General features: G+C 39.0%; 1 protein-coding gene across 4 annotated transcripts; it reads left to right on the forward strand.

Moving 5' to 3' along the window:
• Positions 1-1,610: 1,610 nt before the first annotated feature.
• Positions 1,611-20,924, forward strand: slc35f4 (solute carrier family 35 member F4). Of its 4 annotated transcripts, XM_008400201.3 has the most exons (8): positions 1,612-2,044; positions 4,903-4,995; positions 15,602-15,902; positions 18,273-18,492; positions 18,568-18,693; positions 18,780-18,972; positions 19,536-19,625; positions 20,189-20,924. In XM_008400201.3, exons 1-8 carry the CDS (start codon positions 1,816-1,818, stop codon positions 20,428-20,430), a joined length of 1,494 nt encoding a protein of 497 aa, XP_008398423.1. In that variant the 5' UTR covers positions 1,612-1,815; the 3' UTR covers positions 20,431-20,924. The 4 variants fall into 4 exon arrangements, with proteins under 4 accessions (XP_081459173.1, XP_008398423.1, XP_008398424.1 ...); XM_008400202.3 differs by lacking the exon at positions 4,903-4,995; XM_008400203.3 differs by lacking the exons at positions 1,612-2,044; positions 4,903-4,995 and adding an exon at positions 11,446-12,431.
• Positions 20,925-21,608: the final 684 nt, after the last annotated feature.

A 21,608-nucleotide genomic window follows, 5' to 3' on the forward strand; every position in this document is an offset into this window, starting at 1 on the left:
ACTTTGAAGAAAGCGTGGAGGACCTCCTTCTGAGTGAAAGCAAACTTAAATTTTATATAAGAACGTCATCTATAAATAATTTGCATATGTTTTTTATATATCAAGCTCTGTGGTTGACATGAATTATGCAAAAATGATCCAATTAAATTTAATTAACTGGATTTAAGTAAAATGTGATTTTATTTTTGTTTAATTTGTCTCTATTATAATTTATAATCTTTCCAAATGTCTTTCTTCATCTACCTTCTTTTTATAATGCAGGGCCAAAAGATTTTAAATCAATATAAAATGGACAAGAGGAGGAGAAAAAGAATAATTAAACTGATCACTCATTAAGAGGCAGTTCTTAATAGAATACATGTATGTGTTAATATGTGCAAATGGGCTACAGTTAATGAAAATGTCCCATAGTCTTTAAAAAGTTCTTCAATACGGGTGAATGGCAGGAGGAAAATAATCCCAACGACGGAGCAGCAAACAATAGAGGTGATTAGAAAAGGTCATTTAAGAAGTAATACATGAGGCATGTTATCAGAGGGTTACTGAGGAACATGGAGTACCACTGATGCTGAACTAGACATGGTCCTTGCATAACCAAAGTTTTGTTACTATCCTCGGCACAAACAAGCTCGCCATGGAGAGGAGGGATCTCAGGGTCTCATCTTTGCTTTCTTGCAAATGATGCAGTTCCTTAGAATCATGACCTGCACCGTGCATCAGATCAGTTTGCTCTCTGGAAAATATACACGTCTTCTCAGTCTGAGACCGTGGTCCCTAATTGAATCAATGTGGCAGGCTGATGAAGATTTTAGCAAAGAAAACTGAAAAACTCACTTCATGAACAGCATAAAGTATAGGAGGAACCTGCAAAAAACAATAAAAGTTTGTGAAGTTATGAACTGAAGAAATGTTGGAGAATCCCACTAAATGCAGGTGAGCTAATCAGGGGGATAAAAACAACTGCAGACTGTGAATAAATGACAGAAAGAAAGCTGAACTAGACCCAAAAAATCTACACACCAAAGCTGAAAGATTAACACAAAATAAACCCAGATGCAAAAAGAACAGAATACAAAAACACAAGGAATGGACTAGAACGGCAACACGTTTCAAACTATAATGAACACAGTGATGCAAACAAATATGGCAAGACCTTGTGATCAAAACATAACTTAGAAACAAAAAGCAATTCTTACCTGGCATTCATATATTGTCTTGTTTTACCATACATTTCACATAATCTGAAAATACATCATTAAAAATGTATAGATTTTTCTGACTAAGTTGCATGAGGTGTTTATAATTCATGTATGCGAAAGGCTTAATTCTGCCATGCAGCAGAGTTAAGGAAATTTTCTCTACACTGATATTTTGAGAAAGCAGACAAAGTAAGTAATTATAATCAGACTGTTCATGACAACAGTTAAACCTTGGAAAGCTGGCATGTGCCGAAATTAAAAATTATTAATGGATTATTTTAAAGATCCTAAAATGTCAAGTTGTTATAACTTATCTTTTTTGGCTTTCAACCGAGTAAAATTTCCTCCTGTAAATTCACATTTTCAGCCCAGGGGTTGTAAACCATCTTAAATTGGGAGATAGTAATGACACGCCCCCTAGTGTTTTGTGGCTGCCAGGCCACGGGAGTTTGATAACCTTGCTCTGCGTCCGGGAGCATCACTGAAGGAATGTGAACGCTGAATGTCATCCTCCTGCTGCTAATTGTTGATTCAGCTCCGAGCGTCTCTCTCCCTATTGCATGGTGGACGGGTTTTACTCCGATCAGCCCCTCGTCTTTTCCCGCTCGGACCCGCGATGTTAAGCACCGAGGGTGTCTTGGAGAGTGGGGACCAGCCCTGCATCCAGCTGGAGCCCCTGAAGAGCACGCACCTGCCGGGCAAGGCGACGCCGACCGGTGGCAGCCGCGCCGTTTCAGTGGAAAACAGCCCGAAAGTGACCGCCAACGGCGTGCACGACATAGAGGACAGGATCCTGAGGATCACTGGATACTATGGCTACAACCCTGGCTACTCAAGTCACAGAAGTGAGTGAAAGGATGCAAGTGGAATTGGATGATGAGGGGATGTGACAGGTGTACGCATTTATTTGCAAGGTGTGACACACGTTGCGCATGATTTTTTTTTAAGCATAGAAACAAAATATGAAGAAAAAAAAAAAAACAAGCAACGCAATGTGAATGTTAAGCATGTGAAAAATATCTGTAAATTATATATTTTTAATTGCAAATGCACTGTGTGATTGTACAATCTCAATTAATTGGTTTCAAATTGACCCCATTAAGGAACTGAATTGCGTCGCTGTCTGTCTGCTGGAGGCTAATCCATCTCTGAGATTGAATGCAAATGAACAGCAACACACACTGTTTCTTAAATCTACAGTTAACTGTGTCAAATTTAGTTTGCAACAGATATTACCTGCAAATAGCACTCAAACGCCAGCCTGTAACGAATTGTTATATTTCAAAAATCGTACATCTCTGCAGCACTACAGCTCCCTTAGCAATGCATGTGAGTTGCATGGGCTGTATGAATAAAATGCATGAACTATGGCAGTGTTTCAGCAGCTCTGGTTTAGGTTGTCAATATGTGTATGACTTGTAGGCCGATATTTGGCATTCTGCTGACTCAGAGACAATAGCAGGGATCGGACAAGAGAGCTGATTGTGCACTTTGTTCTACAAGAAACCTGCTTCCACTTACACTAAGCCAGTGGGACAACAATAAGGGAAAAGATAAACTACTGTAACGCTTTCTGAAAAGAGTTGGGTGCTAAATATAGATTTTCTGATATTAAGGTTCTTTGTGCAGAGCAGAACTTTACAAGGCCCGAGGCAACAGACCAAACAACTTCGCAAGTCTGCTGCACAACTGGCTGAATTTCTTAGTATTTTTTAAATAAAATATGGAGCTAAATTATGTTCTCCTATGGCAAATCCTTGGAAATGTAACTCAAATGTCTTGAGATTCACAGCCTGATACCCTTCACTTCATTTAAATTGAGCTTGTCATACCACAACTTCTCCCTCGAGCCATTACATAAGAGCTGTGCTGCAAATTCATGACTTCAAAATTCACATAGTCTGTGTTTTAGGATTTAGCTATTGAAATCTGTTGCTGCGATGTTGCGTTCAGTGACATTATTTATCACACTGACAGACCTGTTTAAAATCTCAAAGGGAGCAGGGATTGAATCTCATTCAGCAGAGAATGGATGCAGCTGAGGCTCCGTCAGATGAGTTGAATGCACGTAAATGGATTTTTTTTAATGAAGCCGAGGGAAGCTAAACAAGCCATTAACTGCCTCGTGTTTATCACAGCTGTCAGTTGCAGCAGACTAACCATGAATGCAATCCCACATTTCATTACATAAATGTTTCTGCTTTTTTAGATCGATCATGCCACACCTGATTAGTGAGAAGACGAAACTGCAACCAGATTAAGAGAACTTGAAACATTTGTGAAGAAAATAATTCTGAACACTGAAAGGGAAACTTTAGTATTCCGCTACGGTCTGGGAGATCTTTTTACTAAATCTGCAGCAGCTTGCAGAAGTCTTCATATTTGCTTGACCTTGACCACAATTCAAGAATGGTACAAATTTTTCCCTCTAGCACAGACAGCTGATGCTTATAAATTTAAAAAAAACAATGCTAAATTGAATCGTTTCCAATAAAATGTATTAGTAAAGAACACATATTTCTTTGTCTTTTATTAGCCATATTTTTTCTTTTATTTTTATTTAAAGGCGTGGTGTAAACATTACATTGTGATCACTGAATACTTTGCTTGTACTGTGTGTGCTCAGTTTACTGTCGAGTAGGTAAAAATGAAAATAAATTGTAGCCCACTTCACAATTTTGGTCCACGTGTTTAAAGGTTTGGACACCACTGTGTTATACACACAAACTTCAGCAAAAAGTAATTTGGATTTTATGTCACAGGTTAAATTGTGCATGACCGCGCAGCAGAAAAACTATGACAGTTTTTAACATTTTTTACAACTAAAAATCTGGAGTCAGTACTTTGTGGAACCATAATTGGCTGCAATGAGTGCAGCAAGCCTTTCAGGTAAAGTTGTACCATAAATCAAAAACATTTATAGCATTCTGGGAGATGTAGGCAGAGGAAAGACCTTAGCTGCTCAACTTGTCACGGCCATGGTGAAAATATAATAAAATATCAACCTTTACAAGCTGTAAAATTTAATTGACAGTATAAGTATCAGTGATATATACAGAATAATAAGTATTTAAGCACATTCAATTAAGAAAAATGTTGATGGCATGTTTGTTCATTTTAATTATATCTGGTTTTCCTCAAGACATATTTCCATTTTTGACTAAAAAGTAATCTGGATTTGCATTTGAATCTCCTAACAAGACAAACCTACAAATTAAAGAATGTGATTCACTACAAAGCAGAAACCCCAACAGGTTAGATTTTTACCCTTGTAATATTTCTCTATTTTGTGTATTGTAAACTACAGTGGGGGGGATAAAGGATGGGCTGCAATCAGGGACGTAATTTCAGCTACAGAGAGCAGATGAGGATTGCAAAAGCCATTTCAAGACCAGAGAAGCCGCTATATATTAGATCAGAGGGCAGTGGGACAATCATGCTATTTCTTCAATGCACAGGTTAATTCCTGAAGACAGTGTCTTTCCTTAAGTCACCCTCGAAGAATCACATTCAGGCACCCTGGTTTGTTTACTCCAGAGTCACATGCCTTTCAACCGGGTGAGTGTCATTTTCCCACTGAGGCTGTAAGACAAAAGAGCACCCAAACAGAACAGAAGGCTCATCCTGGGGTAATGATATATTTAGTAAGATCTTACTGCCAATTTGCTGATATTGCCACCTGCCATCTGTGTTGAATTACAAGATGCCTCAGAGGGAGATTGTGGACCACATTCAGAGATCGGCTTTGAAGGACAGACACAGAGAGACATGGGTTTGTGGCCAGACGTAACCCATGGTAAGAAAAAGTACTTTGCATGCACAGTTGAGACCACATATTGTCGATGTGTGACTTTAAATCAGATTAAAGTTTTCATGTTTTATGTCACTTAGGATTGTCAAAGTTATGCATATTTGATTCATGCCAGAAAAAGAGATTTATAAAAAAAAAAAAAAACTTATTCAAATTTGTAGTTTCATTTCCTGTGCATTTGAAAGAATTACCTGATTTGGTGACATGTTTTGGATATCTTTCCAAAAAGTTCTCACAATAATGTGCTATATATTATTGTGAGAACTTTGTGTGAATCACACTGTTGTGTGATTTGGGCCCATTCCTCCCAGCAAAACTGATGTTACTAAGATGTACTAAGATAATTGTGATGCTCACTCCAAAACACTGACTTTGTTCAACTTAGTAACTAATTTGGCAGCATGATTAGGATCCAAGTCTTTTTGGAAGACCTCTATTTTGTTAATTCACGCCTGCCACTTTAGGTCTGCTTTAATCGGACCAGAGTTTGTTTCCAAGTTGGTCCGGATCTTTGGTGCAGGTGTGAATACACTCATCCCGCTGCCAGCATGTTATAGGGATGGGTGCATAGAGCATTTAGTTCACTTGCAAAAGATACAATATGAAAACAAACTGGATACAATATGAAAACAAACTGGATACAATATGAAAACAAACTGCAGCATGTGAAATAAATCATATAGGTCTGCACCAAACAAGTGGAACAAAGAACTTTCCTATTGTGAATGCACTGTAAGTGCGTCTCTCATTCTGGAAAACAGCATTATACTCCCACCCACATACTTCACAGTAGAAGAATGTAGAGGAAATTTACATTTCCTTTAAATGTAGGTAATGTCATTCCAGCCAAAACCTGTAACTTTAGTTCAATGAGACTGAAGCACATTTCCAAAAATGAAAAGCGCATTTGTATACGGTGATCTGACTTTTTATGTTTTAGTGAGATGGGACACAGAACAAGTGTTTTACTTGAACAGTATGAGGGTTGAATATTCCCACGCTGCTTGTACTCGCACATCATTATTCGAACAGTTGAACTAATATCTCGAATTTGAAGAAAGTAACAAAAAAAAACAAAAAACATTTTAACTGTATATGTAAACCTAACCCCTACAGAGACGGTAACAGAAGTCTCTTTATGAAAGCATATTTAAAAGAAAATAGCTCCTTAAGGCTCCTGTAAGTGTAATTTGCAGCATGGCCTCAATAAAGCAGCTCATTTTGAAAATATGTCTACTGTGAGCACACACCCTGCTGTGTGAATACAGAGGCGGAAAATGACATTTGCAAAAGTTTTAGCATTGTTCCCCGATTAGATCGCAGCAGGGAGGCTGCACATCCTAAAAAGAAATTGCATCGTAACAAAAAGGCAAGACAGACAGTTATCATTATGTACCATCCTTCAGGGACAGTTATTGTTTAGGAAATGTCTAGAATCAAATAAAGAATAAAAACTGAACATTATTCTTTTGTTAACTTGAAATCATTTTTAGACCGTCTGCCTCCAAACAGTTGAACCTTGCTTTTCTTTCTGAAACATTCTTTGTGCATACAGACTTATTTTGAACGGCCCTTCAGGCCTGCTCACTTTGTGCTATTTATAACCAGCCCAACGAATGGGATATAAGCTTTGCCTGAATGGCTTCTAGGGTGCTGCTAGTCTTAAGCTCTGGGCATACTTGTATATGAGCAACACGCCCTGCAAGTAATGGGAGAAATTTATTACTGCAGCAGCTACAGAACAACTGACCTGTTCAGAAGCCACACCACTGTAGGTGAGATGCGTTTGTATTGTCTGTAAGGGGATTTAGTGTTTTAGCTGATCTCTGAAAGTTTATCTTTAAGACACTTGCCGTAATAGAAGAGAGAAAAAAGAAAAAACTTTATCCTGAAAGCAATAGCTCTAATAGCATGTGCATTGCACTAAAGGTTGCTCAGGGGCAGTCGTCATGTATGAAGTGTAAACACTGCCCTCTTGTGGTGGATAATTTTAATAGCTCAAATAAACAAATCCACTAACTACACGTTTTTTCTGGCTGCTTTTTCCTACTCAATATAGGGCCAAGGAATTTTCCCAGAAGTTGGGGAATAATAGCAAAAAACAACTGAACTAATTTCTAATTGTAATCATAACAAAATACAAAAGCTGCATTAAACTGGCAACTTAAGTGTGTACATCCTTTAGATTATAAAGCACCGTGGGATTTCATTTCAACTCTTAAGCGAAAAAATAAATACGAGAAATTAAGAAAATTAGCCTGTGTAATTCATAAAAGTTTAAAATGATAAAATCATGAAACAAAGTTGTACACAATATGCAGATGAGTTGATGAAGTTTCATTGCATTTAAAACATTTTGAAAATACAATCTGTTGCCATGGATTTATCTTTGGTTCTTTTTTGCAGTTTTTATAACATCGTCTCTGTCATTTTAATTGGTATTGGGGAAAGTAGCTTTCATCTTTTTAATTATGTGTTGTGGCATACACAAATCAATGCAACTATTACTCTTGTTTTTAATTACGTATATGTAATAATTTGTAGCATCTCAGCATAGAGTAACGATTGTTCTCTGAGCGAATCGTCTAATTTTCACTAAAAGGCAGCTGTGTTACTGCTTGTAATTGATCATATTCAGCACTAGGTGTCCTCATCTTCCACTCCTCTTACGTTTCCACCGAGAGGACAGGAAACACACCTGGCCGCCTTACAGAAAAATGTTCAGAGGTTTTTATTCCCATTTCAACTAAAATAAGTTTCGTCTGTCTCTGTTCTTTGGTCCTGATCCTCGGCAGAACCTGGTGAGTGTAATGGAGAGGTGGAAACGACAAAGAGCTTTTTACTATAAACTGAGGAGCATTTGGTTCATCTACATGACAAAAGAGTCTGAATGGGCTGAGTGCGTCAGTGTGCACAGGAGCAACACAGTTGCTATGGAGGTAAAAAGCGAGGATGCTTTACTATATTGTGTTGGGGTTTGTAATGCATGCACACCAGCTTTAATTTAGACTCAGGCTCCAAATGATTATTTTGAATTTTACATTGCAGATTGCTTTATTTCAAAAACTATTTGAGACAGATGTTTGTACATGTAGTGCTAGCCAGAACTGTACTTCGTCATGCGAATTTAAAGATAGAATGAAACCTTTTTTTTTCCAGGGTGGAACGATTGTACATAGAACGTAGGTGATTTAAAAATGGTCCCCGAAAGGAAGCAAGAATTGGCTGAAAAAGTTTACATTTTAAGAGGATTTTTTTCTAATCCACACAGTCAGTACTACACATCTCCACCAAACGTCATCAGCTGGACTCCATCATTTAATGAGGGTGTTATGTAAATATCCAGTCTGAATTATTCCATAAGCCTGTTTGTAGCTGCATAAGTGTGGAATTTGTCGACACTATTTAACCAAATATTACTGTAAGTGCACATGTAGATTGAGCCTTTTTGGATGAGGGAAAATGCACAACAAATTCAAATTGTTCAGCAAATTTCTGTTTTAAAATTAATTGAAGTTTTACATTGGATAATCATACTAAACACCAAAAAAGAACAGCTTGAATACCCATAATAAACCCCAGAATTAATATTTAATTCATGCCGATGACTAGGCAAACCTCTGATTAGCTATGGCGCTATTTTGTTGCCACGGCTGTGGATTTTAAAGCTACTGAAAACACAAGATGTGAGATGGAGCCGAGTCTGTGATGTAATCTAATGGTTGTTGACAGAATAAGGTAAAATATAGAGAAATAAGCAATAATCTCCTAACGCAGGATCACCAATGTACAGTTTGAAATTAAACCTTGGCCTCCTTTAGTGTCTTTACTCCAGGTATTTCTCTTAATCCGATAGTGATTAGCATCCCTGGCTCTGCTGACTGGCTGTCTGGTTGTTGGCTCCATTTATCAGCAGAGCTATTTTTAAGTTTAACCCTCCCAGATGAATCGATTCCTCCCGTATATCTTCTAATCTGTTCTTACAACAGTTACATTTCATTGATTTTTTTATTTTTATCTAGTGACCACGGAAACAAATTTACATATAGTAAATTGCAACTACTTAAACATTTTTACATTTTGTCACAGTACAGCCACGAGGTTTAGAGTATTTCATTGAGAGAAGGACAAATTAGGGCATGATTCTGGAGTGAAAGGGAGATGATACATGGTTTATTTATTTTTTTGTTTTATTTAAAATTTGAAGAATGTGTACTAAAACCAATTTGGCTTCATCCCTTTTTAATATGAAGAGTCAAAGTTTACCTTCCTGTTGAACCAAACTTACAGTCAGAGATACAATGAAATGGTTGATGCTTCTAGCTCAAAGCATAATCATATGTTAGAATGGCCTAGTCAAAGCTCAGACCTAAATCCAGCCAAGAGTCTGTGAAATTAAGTAAACTTAAAGCTGTAAAAGACTTACCCCACAAGACTAGCAACTGTAATTGCAGCTAATGTTAAAAGCATTGACTCAGGAGATTTGAATATAAACGTATGCCATTCCTTTATAGATTTTTATTTCTAAAAAAAACAATTAGGGAATCTTGTATACGTTTCCTCCCACTTCCCCATTGTGCAACTTTGATCTATGACAAAACTCATCATTTAGTACATTAAAGTTTGCAGTTCTAACAGTAAATACAGTATGAAAATGATTGTAGTAAATAATTTTTTTCTCTGCATGTAAACACAGAAATGATCATGTTTTTGTGATGTGACCCACTTTTGGTCAATTGTAACACACAACCGAACAGCAGAAAGGGTCGCTGTGATCTGTGATGCTCTTTGTAGTTGTAGCAAAGCTTTAACTGATGAGGACTCTAAGAAAAGATAGAAGGTGGGTGGAGAACAAGCTCAGTGTGATAAAACAAACCTACTGCAAACCACTACTCGCTTTGTGTGTCCTTTATTATTTCCTGACTTTTGGGTCGAAACACCAGTTTCCATCCTGAGTTTGATGGCATGTTACATAAAAATGTGTTTACTTCATTCACAGCCCTGCACTTCTGACTGCACACACTTAGCATTGGCATGGTATTAAAATCGAGGCTGAACAAATACTCTGGTCCATTAAATCTTCAGGCAGGCAAACCACAGGTAAAGATTGAATGACCAGAGGGGTTTCCTTGAAATGGAAACTTGTGTTTACAATCCTGCAGATGACTCTTAAAACCACATAGCTTCTGATGGGAGGGTTCCCCTTGTGCAAAAGTGATGGAATAAAGATGTTGAATATCTTTACAGTAGCGGCAGCATCTCAAAGTAAATATTTAATGTAGGCATTCTCAGATAACTGGAAACATTTACTGCAAATGAGTATAAAGAAACACCTATTAAAAGTTGTTACAAGAATGAAATCAGGGACATGTGTGGCTCAGTTGGTGGAGCACGCACACCTGAGACCGTAGTCCTTGATGAGGTTGTCCTGGGTTAGATTCCCGGTCTCGGTCCATTTGCTCCATGTCTTCACTTTCTCTCTGCTCTTTCCTATCCATTTACAGCTCAATAAAGACCACTGGGGCCCAAAAAATCTTTAAAAACAACAAGTGGCTACCTCTGTACAGTAATCAATAAATTAGAATGTGTATCCAGATGAGCAATGGTTATTAGATCAAATGCATCTTTTGAAAATAAAAACAGTTATTAAGCATTTTATTCTGAATTAAAAATATACATTTTATCGGTCTGGTGTGATATTCTAATCTTAATCTTCCATTAGCTGTAAGGAGAACGTAATCTCAGTAGGACATAGCGGCCATCAGAGTGACACACATCGGACTTATGAATGTTTGTATTTTCAGAAAAAGACGGAAAGTAAAGAAATTTACAACCACTGCATGTCTCTATTGTTTGAAGTGTGCAACATTTGTATAGGCACTTCTGGTCAAAAGATTTATATATATATATACTGCTAAAAAAATAAAGGGAACACTTAAACAACACAATATAACTCCAAGTAAATCAAACTTCTGTGAAATCAAACTGTCCACTTAGGAAGCAACACTGATTGACCCGACGAGGGTCCCCGTTGTCAATCAGTGTTGCTTCCTAAGTGGACAGTTTGATTTCACAGATGTTTGATTTACTTGGAGTTATATTGTGTTGTTTAAGTGTTCCCTTTATTTTTTTGAGCAGTGTGTGTGTGTGTGTATATATATATATATATATATATATATATATATATATATATATATATATATATATATATATATATAATTTAATTACAGTGAAAATTTTAATAAAATTCATCCATCCATCCATTATCCTATGCTTATCTCTAGTGCGGTTGAGAGGGGCCTGCACAGGTCACCAGTCCATCGTAGATAAAGTTAAACATTTAACTTTGAATATATGTATTTTCATTGTGGATAAAAAAAAAAAAGTTTTTTAATCACTATTTAAGTTTTGCTCCAGCAATAGGTTATTTTAAATGTAGCTTACCCTGGATGCTAATAAATATGTTTGGGACAACAAATGTGTAGATACACAGGACGTTAAATGTGAAGTGTTCTTCATCTTCCCAGCATGAAGGGTGTTAAAATGTCTTGTTTTGTAATAAAATCCAGTACTGAAATGCCATGTATTCACATCAACAAAAATACGTCTTTTCTTTATACTTTGTGGCTCACTTGATTAATGTGGTGGAGGCAACAAGAAACAGCTCTACAAATAAATCTGATTCTTAAGGAGCAGTCAAGAGCAGGAGATGAGCTAAGAAAAGAAAGCAGAAAAAGGACAAAAGTACAGAAGAAGCCAGGGTAGCGTGGTCAGGTGGAGAGGTGGGGGGACGGAGGAGGATGGAGCGGAGGAAAGGATGGGGCCACAGCTAACGCAGCATAATCAGCCAGGGCTGCTTGGTTACCTTCCAAACAAAGCTGCTGATTTGTTGAAGCAAAAACAAGAGGAGGGGAAACGCGAGACAGAGAGACAGATAGGAAAGAGGGGGAGGACAGAAAGAGATGAGGTGAGTGATTGTGCCTTGCCACACAGACTTGAAGTGCATTCTCCCTTGGAGACAGTAGCAATGCTGGAGCTTTGCAACTGTAGAGCCTCCACTTCACTCCCACTGAGCTGTGTAGCTATCCGGAGAGAAGGACAGCATCAGGGACGTTGAGGACGCTGGACTGGAGACTTCCAGAAAGTCTGGACCGAAGACGAAGAGTGGTCTGCTAACGGGAAGGGGCCTTTGAAGTGTGCGGAGACGAAGCGAGGGGCAGTCAGCATTCTGAGAATGCACCGAGGTAGCAGAGGGAGCTGCTGAGTGTTTTGGCTTGTGCACCCGCATTCACACACCCACACATACCTTCCACGGGAGGACAGTGTGTGGTGCCCCCAGTGGAGAATGAAGAAGCACTCGGCCCGAGTGGCTCCTCTCAGCTCATACAGCACACAGGTCCTGACCTGCCCCAACTCTGAAGGTAAACTGAGGCCTTGACCACTATTTAGACTTGGCATGAAGTGGGTTACTGTCAGAACTAGCTCAAAAAGGCTATTTTGTACTACAAAATTAAGTTTGTGTTTAAAAAAATTAAATGGATGAACTGCATAAATCTGGAAATCTAAAAACTTTAGAGGCTATCTTTACATCACAAGGTTTAAAATTAAAGGGAATTTATCTAGAAAATATGTTGTTTATTTAAGAGGGGTTTTTTTGCAGCACGTTAAGACCTAAACTTCACCCATTTCTACATCTGTTTATCCTGCTCAACTATCCTTCTCGCATCCAATTAAAAAAACTTTCCTATTTATCTTAAGACTGTCACACAGACACCCTCCACCCTCACCTTTTATATCAGAGATTACATAATGTTACATCCAATCAACTTTTCACCCGTTTCATCAGATCCATGGCACAGCTTCCAGCCTAATTAGGATAAAGACTTGGTGTGTACGGTGCAGAGTCAGGCTCACTAACGCTGCAGACATTACTGGGAGCTTCTTATTGGATTCAGCGGGGCTCCATCAATCAGTGCTGCTGGCATGCAGTGTTAGTGGTGGGGATAAAACTCAGGATGGATTGAAATACGAGTTTCTAGCAGTACGCTGCATCACACAGATTTGATAAGCTGTCCAAGTAGGAGCTGGAAGTGAAAGATCCTCTGCTACAGGGTTCTGTGGGATAAAATGTTGATACACATTTTCATGGCGTTTCCTTAGAAACTAAATGTAAATTATCCCAGTTTTATGTAATTTAGTTTAAATTTACATAAAGGTTTTTCCTCGTTCCCATTCAAAACTGATCAAGAAAATGGTCTAGCTCATTTCCTGGTGCATGCATATAGAGTTATGACAGTGCTTTCTGTGTTGGCTTTCAGAAAAGAAAGGAAAGTCTATAAAAGAATAAAAAAACTCCCTCGATCCTGCAGGAATTTTGGTTCTCAGTTTTCCTATCTAGCACACAGCAGACTCATTAGGTTGATTAAGAACTTTTGCAGTGACAGAATGTAATTAGACCAAATCCCTGGATGAACTTGCTAAAATAAACCATGTTGGTGGTGAATTTTTTTTTTTTTTACTTTCACGGTTCAGTGTCGATCCATCCCAGAGAAAAACTTTAAAGTGAAATAGTCTGAATATTGATGAAAGAAGCTGATGTTTTTGGTTGTGTTTCATTTAAATTAAGAATTCATAAGACATGGCTTTTCCCCCAAAAACGCTACAAAATATGTTTTTGCTGACGTCCCTAAATAAAATCCAGTAGAAGAAATTGCAATTGCAACTCAGTAGCGGTTCTTTGAAGACCCCAGAGTTTTGTCTGCATTTGACTGCAATCATATCAACATATCCACCTAAAATGACTGTTCAAGGAAAGAACAAACAGGGTAGCAGCCAAGAGGCTCTTAGGGACAAGACGGGTATTAGTTGTAAACTGCACACATCTGGAAAGTGGTCTAATGCTGTGTGATGGACACAAACTACCAAGGTTCACTGCAATTTACATTGCTAAACTGATGCAACTATTTTGTTAAATTTTCCTGAAGGGATCAATAAAATCTCAACCTATCTATCATTGTTGACAGAAAGCCATAAGACGTCTGGTTTGAGGTTTACTCCAAACCACGTAGGCGCAAAACATCATGTGTGGAGGAAAAACTCTAACTGCACATCACCCTGAACAAATCAAGCATAGTGACGGGCGTGTCATGCTGTGTGATGCTGTTTTCAAGAAAGGACAGGAAAGCTGGTCAGAGTTGCTGGGAAGATGGATGGAGATAAACGGATTACAAAACGTGTCTATAAAACCAGATCTGAAATGTAATGAAATTTGATGAAAACATCTCCATGTTTTAGTCAAATTTCAGACCTTAATCCATTTAAGAATCCATGGCAAGACTTGGAAAATTTGGTTCATAGACTTTCTCCTTCTAAGCTAGGAGAGAAATGTAGCAAATACATTTCTTTAATCTGTACAGCTGGAAGTGAAACACACCAAAAGAATTGCAGCTGCACTCTGTGTTGCATCATCACATCAAGTACAAGCAAAATAAATTATTTTGTTTGGAACATAAACGATGTGAAAAGAGTTATTTATCTTGTAATGAATTTGTTAAATTAACAAGCTAAATGAGGACTTCAAAAAGATGCAATTTTTTTTGTCTTTTGTTTTATTTAAACAGTAAAACTACATTTAATACTTTTCACAACTGTTAGAAGAACTCCTGTCAAACATTGCCAACCTGTAATAAGATTTCATTTGGATTGTAGTGCTTCGGTACAAAGCACTTTGATGACAGACTATTTGAAGTTCAGTTACTTGAATCGCTGCTGTTGTCTCATTATAGATAACAAACAAAAGTTTATCTGATGAAATAATGAGGAATCATAAGTGGCTGTGGCATCTTTACTCATGGTGGACACAGCAGAGCTTCATGCGCTGAGCTTGCAGAAAGCAAACAGCACCCAGTACATGCCATCTTTTATTCCTGCCTTGGTGTAAATTGATCACACCGTTGAGAGGTAAAAAAAAAAAAAAAAGGAAAAAAAGATACTAAAGACAAAAGATCTAAGCGTTCCCCGTAAATGCACACACAGACACAGCACTTCAAGTGTTACAGCACAGTTAAGGTCCAGGAGCCATTTCTTTGTGCTTTGTCCATTAGGGCACAAAGCCAGATCTGCATCGCTGATGGAAGATTAAAGTATTATCTGCCCATTGCTACATCAGTCAACTCCTCTGTCTATAAATAAAAACACAGCTGGTCTGCACCAGCTTGAGTACCAAGGTTGGCATGACTTTCTTGTGGAAAGTCATGTGGTTAGATTTACACCTACTTAATGGGCATCAGGTGACCGTACAGAGTTGACCACAGGGGCAAGGCAGTACATGCTGCATCATGAGGTGACAAAGCTATATTTATGACATGTACAGCCACCATGCAAACCCAATCCATTTTAAACTATTCCTTTCGTCAAGCGTTAGTGCCTCTCCAGCAAAAAAATGCAGACTGAGGTAATGATCAATGAAGGCAGCCGATCAATAATGCTTGTGTGATGGGACACAAGCCAGACAGTCATACTGTAGTCAGAATATGATGAATATGATGCAGTCATTATAAGACTGCTTTCTTCCTTCCTATTGTCTCCCCAGGAGAGGATGGTTCAGAGTCTCGACCAGAGACCCCAGGCAGCGACACCAGCATAGAGAGTCAGTCCTACCAGACTTGTGGCAACACAGCTCTGAAGGTGCTGGGTGGTCTTCTGATGGTGCTGTGCGTGTCCTCCTCCTGGGTGGGTACCACTCAGGTGGTGAAGCTGACCTTCCAGTCATTTTCCTGTCCCTTCTTCATCTCCTGGTTCAGCAGCAACTGGAACATCTTCTTCTTCCCCATATACTACTCTGGACATGTTTTTACCACAGGCGAGAAACAGACTCCCATTCAGAAATTTAGGTAAACCTCCTAAACATTCCTTATTCTGCACTGTAGTTCAGTTGGCAGCAAACAGGTTCTGGGTTTGAATCCTGGACTGTTCTTCCTGTAGATGTGTGAGTTCACTTGGTATATTCCAAAATATGAGTGTAAAGTTAATTGATTACTCTAAATTTTTCTGAAGTTCGTGTGTGTATGATTGCTTGTCCTGTGAGAGGTGGTATACAGGTCCTTCTCAAAAAATGTGCATATTGTGATAAAGTTCATTATTTTCCATAATGTAATTATAAAAATTAAACTGTCATATATTTTAGATTCATTGCACACCAACTGAAATATTTCTGGTCTTTTATTGTTTTAATACTGATGATTTTGGCATACAGCTCATGAAAACCCAAAATCCCTGTCTCAAAAAATTAGCATATTTCATCCGACCAATAAAAGAAATGTGTTTTAATACCAAAAAAGTCAACCTTCAAATAATTATGTTCAGTTATGCACTCAATACTTGGTCAGGAATCCTTTTGCAGCCTTCAATGCGGCATGGCCTGGAGGCAATCAGCCTGTGGCTCTGCTGAGGTGTTATGGAGGCCATGATGCTTCGATTGCCTTAAGCTCATCCAGAATGTTGGGTCTTGCGTCTCTCAACTTTCTCTTCACAATATCCCACAGATTCTCTATGGGGTTCAGGTCAGGAGAGTTGGCAGGCCAATTGAGCACAGTAATACCATGGTCAGTAATACCAGTGGTTTTGGCACAGTGAGCAGGTGCCAGGTCGTGCTGAAAAATGAAATCTTCATCTCCATAAAGCTTTTCAGCAGATGGAAGCATGAAGTGCTCCAAAATCTCCTGATAGCTGCTGCATTGACCCTGCCCTTGATAAAACACAGTGGACCAACACCAGCAGCTGACATGGCTCCCCAGACCATCACTGACTGTGGGTACTTGACACTGGACTTCTGGCATTTTGGTATTTCCTTCTCCCCAGTCTTCCTCCAGACTCTGGCACCTTGATTTCCGAATGACATGCAAAATTTGCTTTCATCCGAAAAAAGTACTTTGGACCACTGAGCAACGGTCCAGTGCTGCTTCTCTGTAGCCCAGGTCAGACGTTTCTGCCACTGTTTCTGGTTCAAAAGTGACTTGATCTGGAGAAAGCTGCACCTGTAGCTCATTTCCTGCACACGCCTGTGCACGGTGGCTCTGGATGTTTCTACTCCAGACTCAGTCCACTGGTTCCCCCAAGGTCTGGAATCGGCCCTTCTCCACAATCTTCCTCAGGGTCCGGTCACCTCTTCTCGGTGTGCAGCGTTTTCTGCCACACTTTTTCCTTTCCACTGACTTCCCACTGAGGTGCCTTGATACAGCACTCTGAGAACAGCCTATCCGTTCAGAAATTTCTTTCTGTGTCTCACCCTCTTGCTTGAGGGCATCAATGATGGCCTTCTGGACAGCAGTCAGGTCAGCAGTCTTACCCATGATTGCAGTTTAGAGTAATGAACCAGGCTGGGAGTTTTTAAAAGCCTCAGGTATCTTTTGCAGGTGTTTAGAGTTACTTTGTTGATTCAGATGATTAGGTTCATTGCTCGTTTAAAGAACCTTTTCATGATATTCAAATTTTTTGAGACAGGGATTTTGGGTTTTCATAAGCTGTATGCCAAAATCATCAGTATTAAAATAATAAAAGACCAGAAATATTTCAGTTGGTGTGCAATGAATCTAAAATTTATTAGTTTAATTTTTATCATTACATTATGGAAAATAATGAACTTTATCACAATATGCTAATTTTTTTTTAGAAGGACCTGTATATGGTCTCAAACTGCATTCCTCTAGGCCCAGAGTCTTGCAACTTTTAGATGTGTCCCTTGTCCCACACTTGAACTAAATGTCATCTCCTGAAATCTGCTAATAAGCTACTATTAGAGCCAGAAGTGGTGAAGCAGAGAGACATCCAAAAGTTGCAGGATACCTGCCTTTGAGGACTGGAGTTTGAGGCCACTGATGTAGACAGTGGAAAGAGGAAGGACAGTGTTATGTCCCAGCTTAGAAATGTGGGTTTGTGACTGAAAGGCAGAAATAAACCTGTTGATGTTTAGATTTGATCTAAAGGATGTTGCGGTTGATGAATTGGGCTAATCAAGTCAGGCTGTCAGTGGTTTTTGTTTAGGGCTATAGTCCTGTTGTGAAGACTGACATTGAACAATCACAAAATTCTTGAAAAGTTTGTGTTCCAAGTAACTGAACATAAAAATGATTATGAAATGTATAAATCACTGAATCTTCACTGGAGCAGGACAGGTGCTATTCAAACCATCAGGATATTCTTGAGGAGAAATGGCTAAACAAGCTGATTAAACTTTACTCCAATGCAACATTTCTCACCTTCAGGGAGTGCAGTAAACTCTTTGGGGAGGATGGAATGACTCTCAAGCTGTTTGTTAAGAGGACTGCACCCTTCTCCATCCTATGGACACTGACCAACTACCTGTACCTCTTAGCATTGAAGAAACTGACTGCCACTGACGTCTCTGCCCTCTACTGCTGCCACAAAGCCTTTGTCTTTCTCCTCTCATGGATCGTCCTCAAGGACCGGTTCATGGGTGTTCGGGTCTGTATGAAATATAGAGACAGTTCATACAACTGTGTGTGTTTGGCTCTGATGGTTGTTATTCTCTATGGACAGATTGTTGCTGCCATAATGGCCATCACAGGAATAGTCATGATGGCTTATGCAGATGGTTTTCATGGTGATTCATTTGTGGGTGTGGCCCTGGCTGTGGGCTCTGCCTCAACTTCAGCTCTCTATAAGGTCAGGCTGATGGTTGTATAACAATTTTACCAAAACAGCAATTACCTGTAAGTCTGTTTTGAGTGTCTTATTTACTCCCCTTCCAGGTTCTGTTTAAGATGTTCCTTGGCAGCGCTAACCTTGGAGAGGTTGCTCATTTTATTTCAACAATGGGCTTCTTCAACCTTATTTTCATCTCCTGCGTTCCCCTCATCCTCTACTTCACCAGGGTGGAGCACCTGGGCTCCTTGTCTTCACTACCTTGGGGTTACCTGTTTGGACTGGCAGGACTGTGGCTGGGTGAGAGCATGTACTTCCCCTTCTAAAGAGTGTCATAGAAAACAGATTTGCAAATTTAATGTATTTTATTGGGATATTATGTTATAAATATTCTTCTATTCTATTTGCAAATTTAATGTATTTTATTGGGATATTATGTTATATTCTTCTGAATGCATTGGACTTCAATTGATTTTATTAATGATTGTCAGAATAAATCCACAATACTGTTTCAGAATTTAATTCATTCATTTCGGAGGACTTTCCTTCCACTGTAAAGTTATGAGCTACTTTGTGTTGATTAATCACAAAATACTTGAAGTCTGTCAAGAAAAGTTTCAGCGATTTAAATTATTTTTCAAGGCACTGTAAGCTGTACCTAAAGTCTGTCCTAGCAACAAAAATTAGAAGCCTAGTAGTTACACACCAGCATTCCCAGTTTAAATACGACAGTATTTTTTGATGTTATAACAGTGTGTATAAGCTTCAATCCAGAAAACAAATTTTCCCACCAAATCTGATTCAATACATTGTTTAAGCTCAACAAATTTAGTTCTGCTTAATTTTGTCCATGTGTTTTCCAGTCTTTAATATTCTGGTCCATGTCGGCGTGGTGCTGACTTACCCCATCCTCATCTCTATAGGGACACTGCTCAGTGTGCCTGGAAATGCAGGTATGTAAATCTTTCATTTTCTCCAACATTACCCCCGATGTTCTGATTAGATCCCCTTCGTTTCACTGTAAGTGAACACAGTCGTTAAAGAGGACTGAACGTCCACACACACTGGGGTCCTTGTACTGTGAGATCAGCACTTAGGGCCACAACTGCAAACAGATTACACAGCAAGTCTGCTTCTCCCATCCTGGAAATCCAATCATTGGTGCGCCACAACAGACCCTGCAACTATCATCTCGCTGAGGGAGGATCGGGTTGCCACGGCGACACTAAATGCCTGCAGTCCACTTCTTTTCTTTAACCACAATGTGCTGGATGAAGGTCAGTGGGTTACGGCAACCTGTCCCGGAGCTCCTGATCGCAAAGACGGAGAGGATCAAGTGGAACGCTTGTGCTGATTATAAGCCGCATTTATTACACTCATCCCCCACAGCCACAGAGTCCTGCTGTTTGTCTTACTTAATGTAATTAATCTGAATTTGTTTTTGTTTCACTGACACCCTCCATGCCCTCTTTTCTGCCCTCTCTACTTCTTGTCTCCCTCTTTCATTCACGTCTAGCTGTAGATGTTTTGAAACATGAGGTGATCTTCAGCGTGGTGCGGCTGGCTGCCACCTGCATCATCTGCCTGGGGTTTCTGCTCCTGCTGCTGCCAGAGGAGTGGGACTCAGTCACCCTTCGATTCCTCGCCAACATTGCTGACAAGAAGTCCGAGGAACATGGAGAGGAACTGACAGAGTCCAGTGGCCAGACTCGAAGTCGGAGTCGAGCAAACGGCACCGTCTCCATTCCCTTGGCATGACACGGCTGGGTTCTCATGATAACAACAGTTAGCAAATCCCTTGTGTTTCCTCTCTGAGGTTCTGACAGAAAGCTCAGTCTGTGTGGACTTCTCATTCAGGAGGACAGCATTGACTAAGTTGAAATGTAATCTTTACTTTGCATAAGTACCCCTTGTCACTTCACAAAGGGGGAGGAGAACACTTATGGATCATGCAAACCAGAAAAAGGCTGAAACTGGTATTTACTGTGGAAGTAGTTGCAATGCTCCATCTTATGTCCTGCACGCACCCAAAGCAAGAGCTGACTGGCTTCTCCTGATATGCTCTGCAGACTGTATTCTGTGAATATAAATTTTGGCAGGGCCAGTTTGGCTCAAAATATTTCTATTTATTTAAATCTGTTCGAGCCAGAGTATCGATTTTAAGTCTAAGCAGTCTTACCAACGAGAATGGCTATTATACTGTGAGTAATGCAGAAGCTCTTTGGGTTTTATAATAAAAGACTTGAACCCTCTAGAGATTGTGTGTCTAGTTGAAGAAAGAGTTCAGGTTAAAGTTGCATGGTGGTGTTATATTTTGTTGTTATATGACAGCTCTTTAATTGGATTCAGACCAAAAAAGTAATCACATTAATGAAGATTTTGAAGGTTCTGCTTATGCTGCTCCTAATTTATGCTTCACAAAATATTTTTTTTTTCCAATAGCCAAGTTAAAAAAAAACTGCTGTCAAAATAGCTTCAGCTGAATTAAACACAAACTAATGTAACTAAAAGCATCAGATAAAAAGCCATCTAGAGAGTATATTCAAATATCTTCGATCACTGGGGGTACAAAGTCATTTAAGCAAGCTGTATATGCTGGCAAAACATAAAAGCCACCAGCAGAGTAGATCAGCACAACATTTTTTATTCAAATAGTTAAGCATGGTGGTGGAAAGGGAGATGATTTGTGCTTGTTTTGTACACAAAATGTTGTCTTCTTGCAGTCTTTATATGAACCACAAACTCCTTTGTTTATTAATGTTTTCTAGAGTAACATGCGGTGCCAACTTTCTGTTAACATAAGTATTATTTTTGTCTCATTTTTAGCCAATTGAAAAATGGAAAAATCTGCTATTAGGGATAGTAGAAATATTTAACAATCAGCTTCTAGATTTTATTCCCTAGTAAGAAGCAAAAAGTTTTTTTTAACATAATTA

The sequence above is a fragment of the Poecilia reticulata genome, chromosome 22, assembly GCF_904066995.2.
Source record: "Poecilia reticulata chromosome 22, P_reticulata-male-v2, whole genome shotgun sequence".
In the NCBI taxonomy this organism is placed as follows: domain Eukaryota; kingdom Metazoa; phylum Chordata; class Actinopteri; order Cyprinodontiformes; family Poeciliidae; genus Poecilia; species Poecilia reticulata.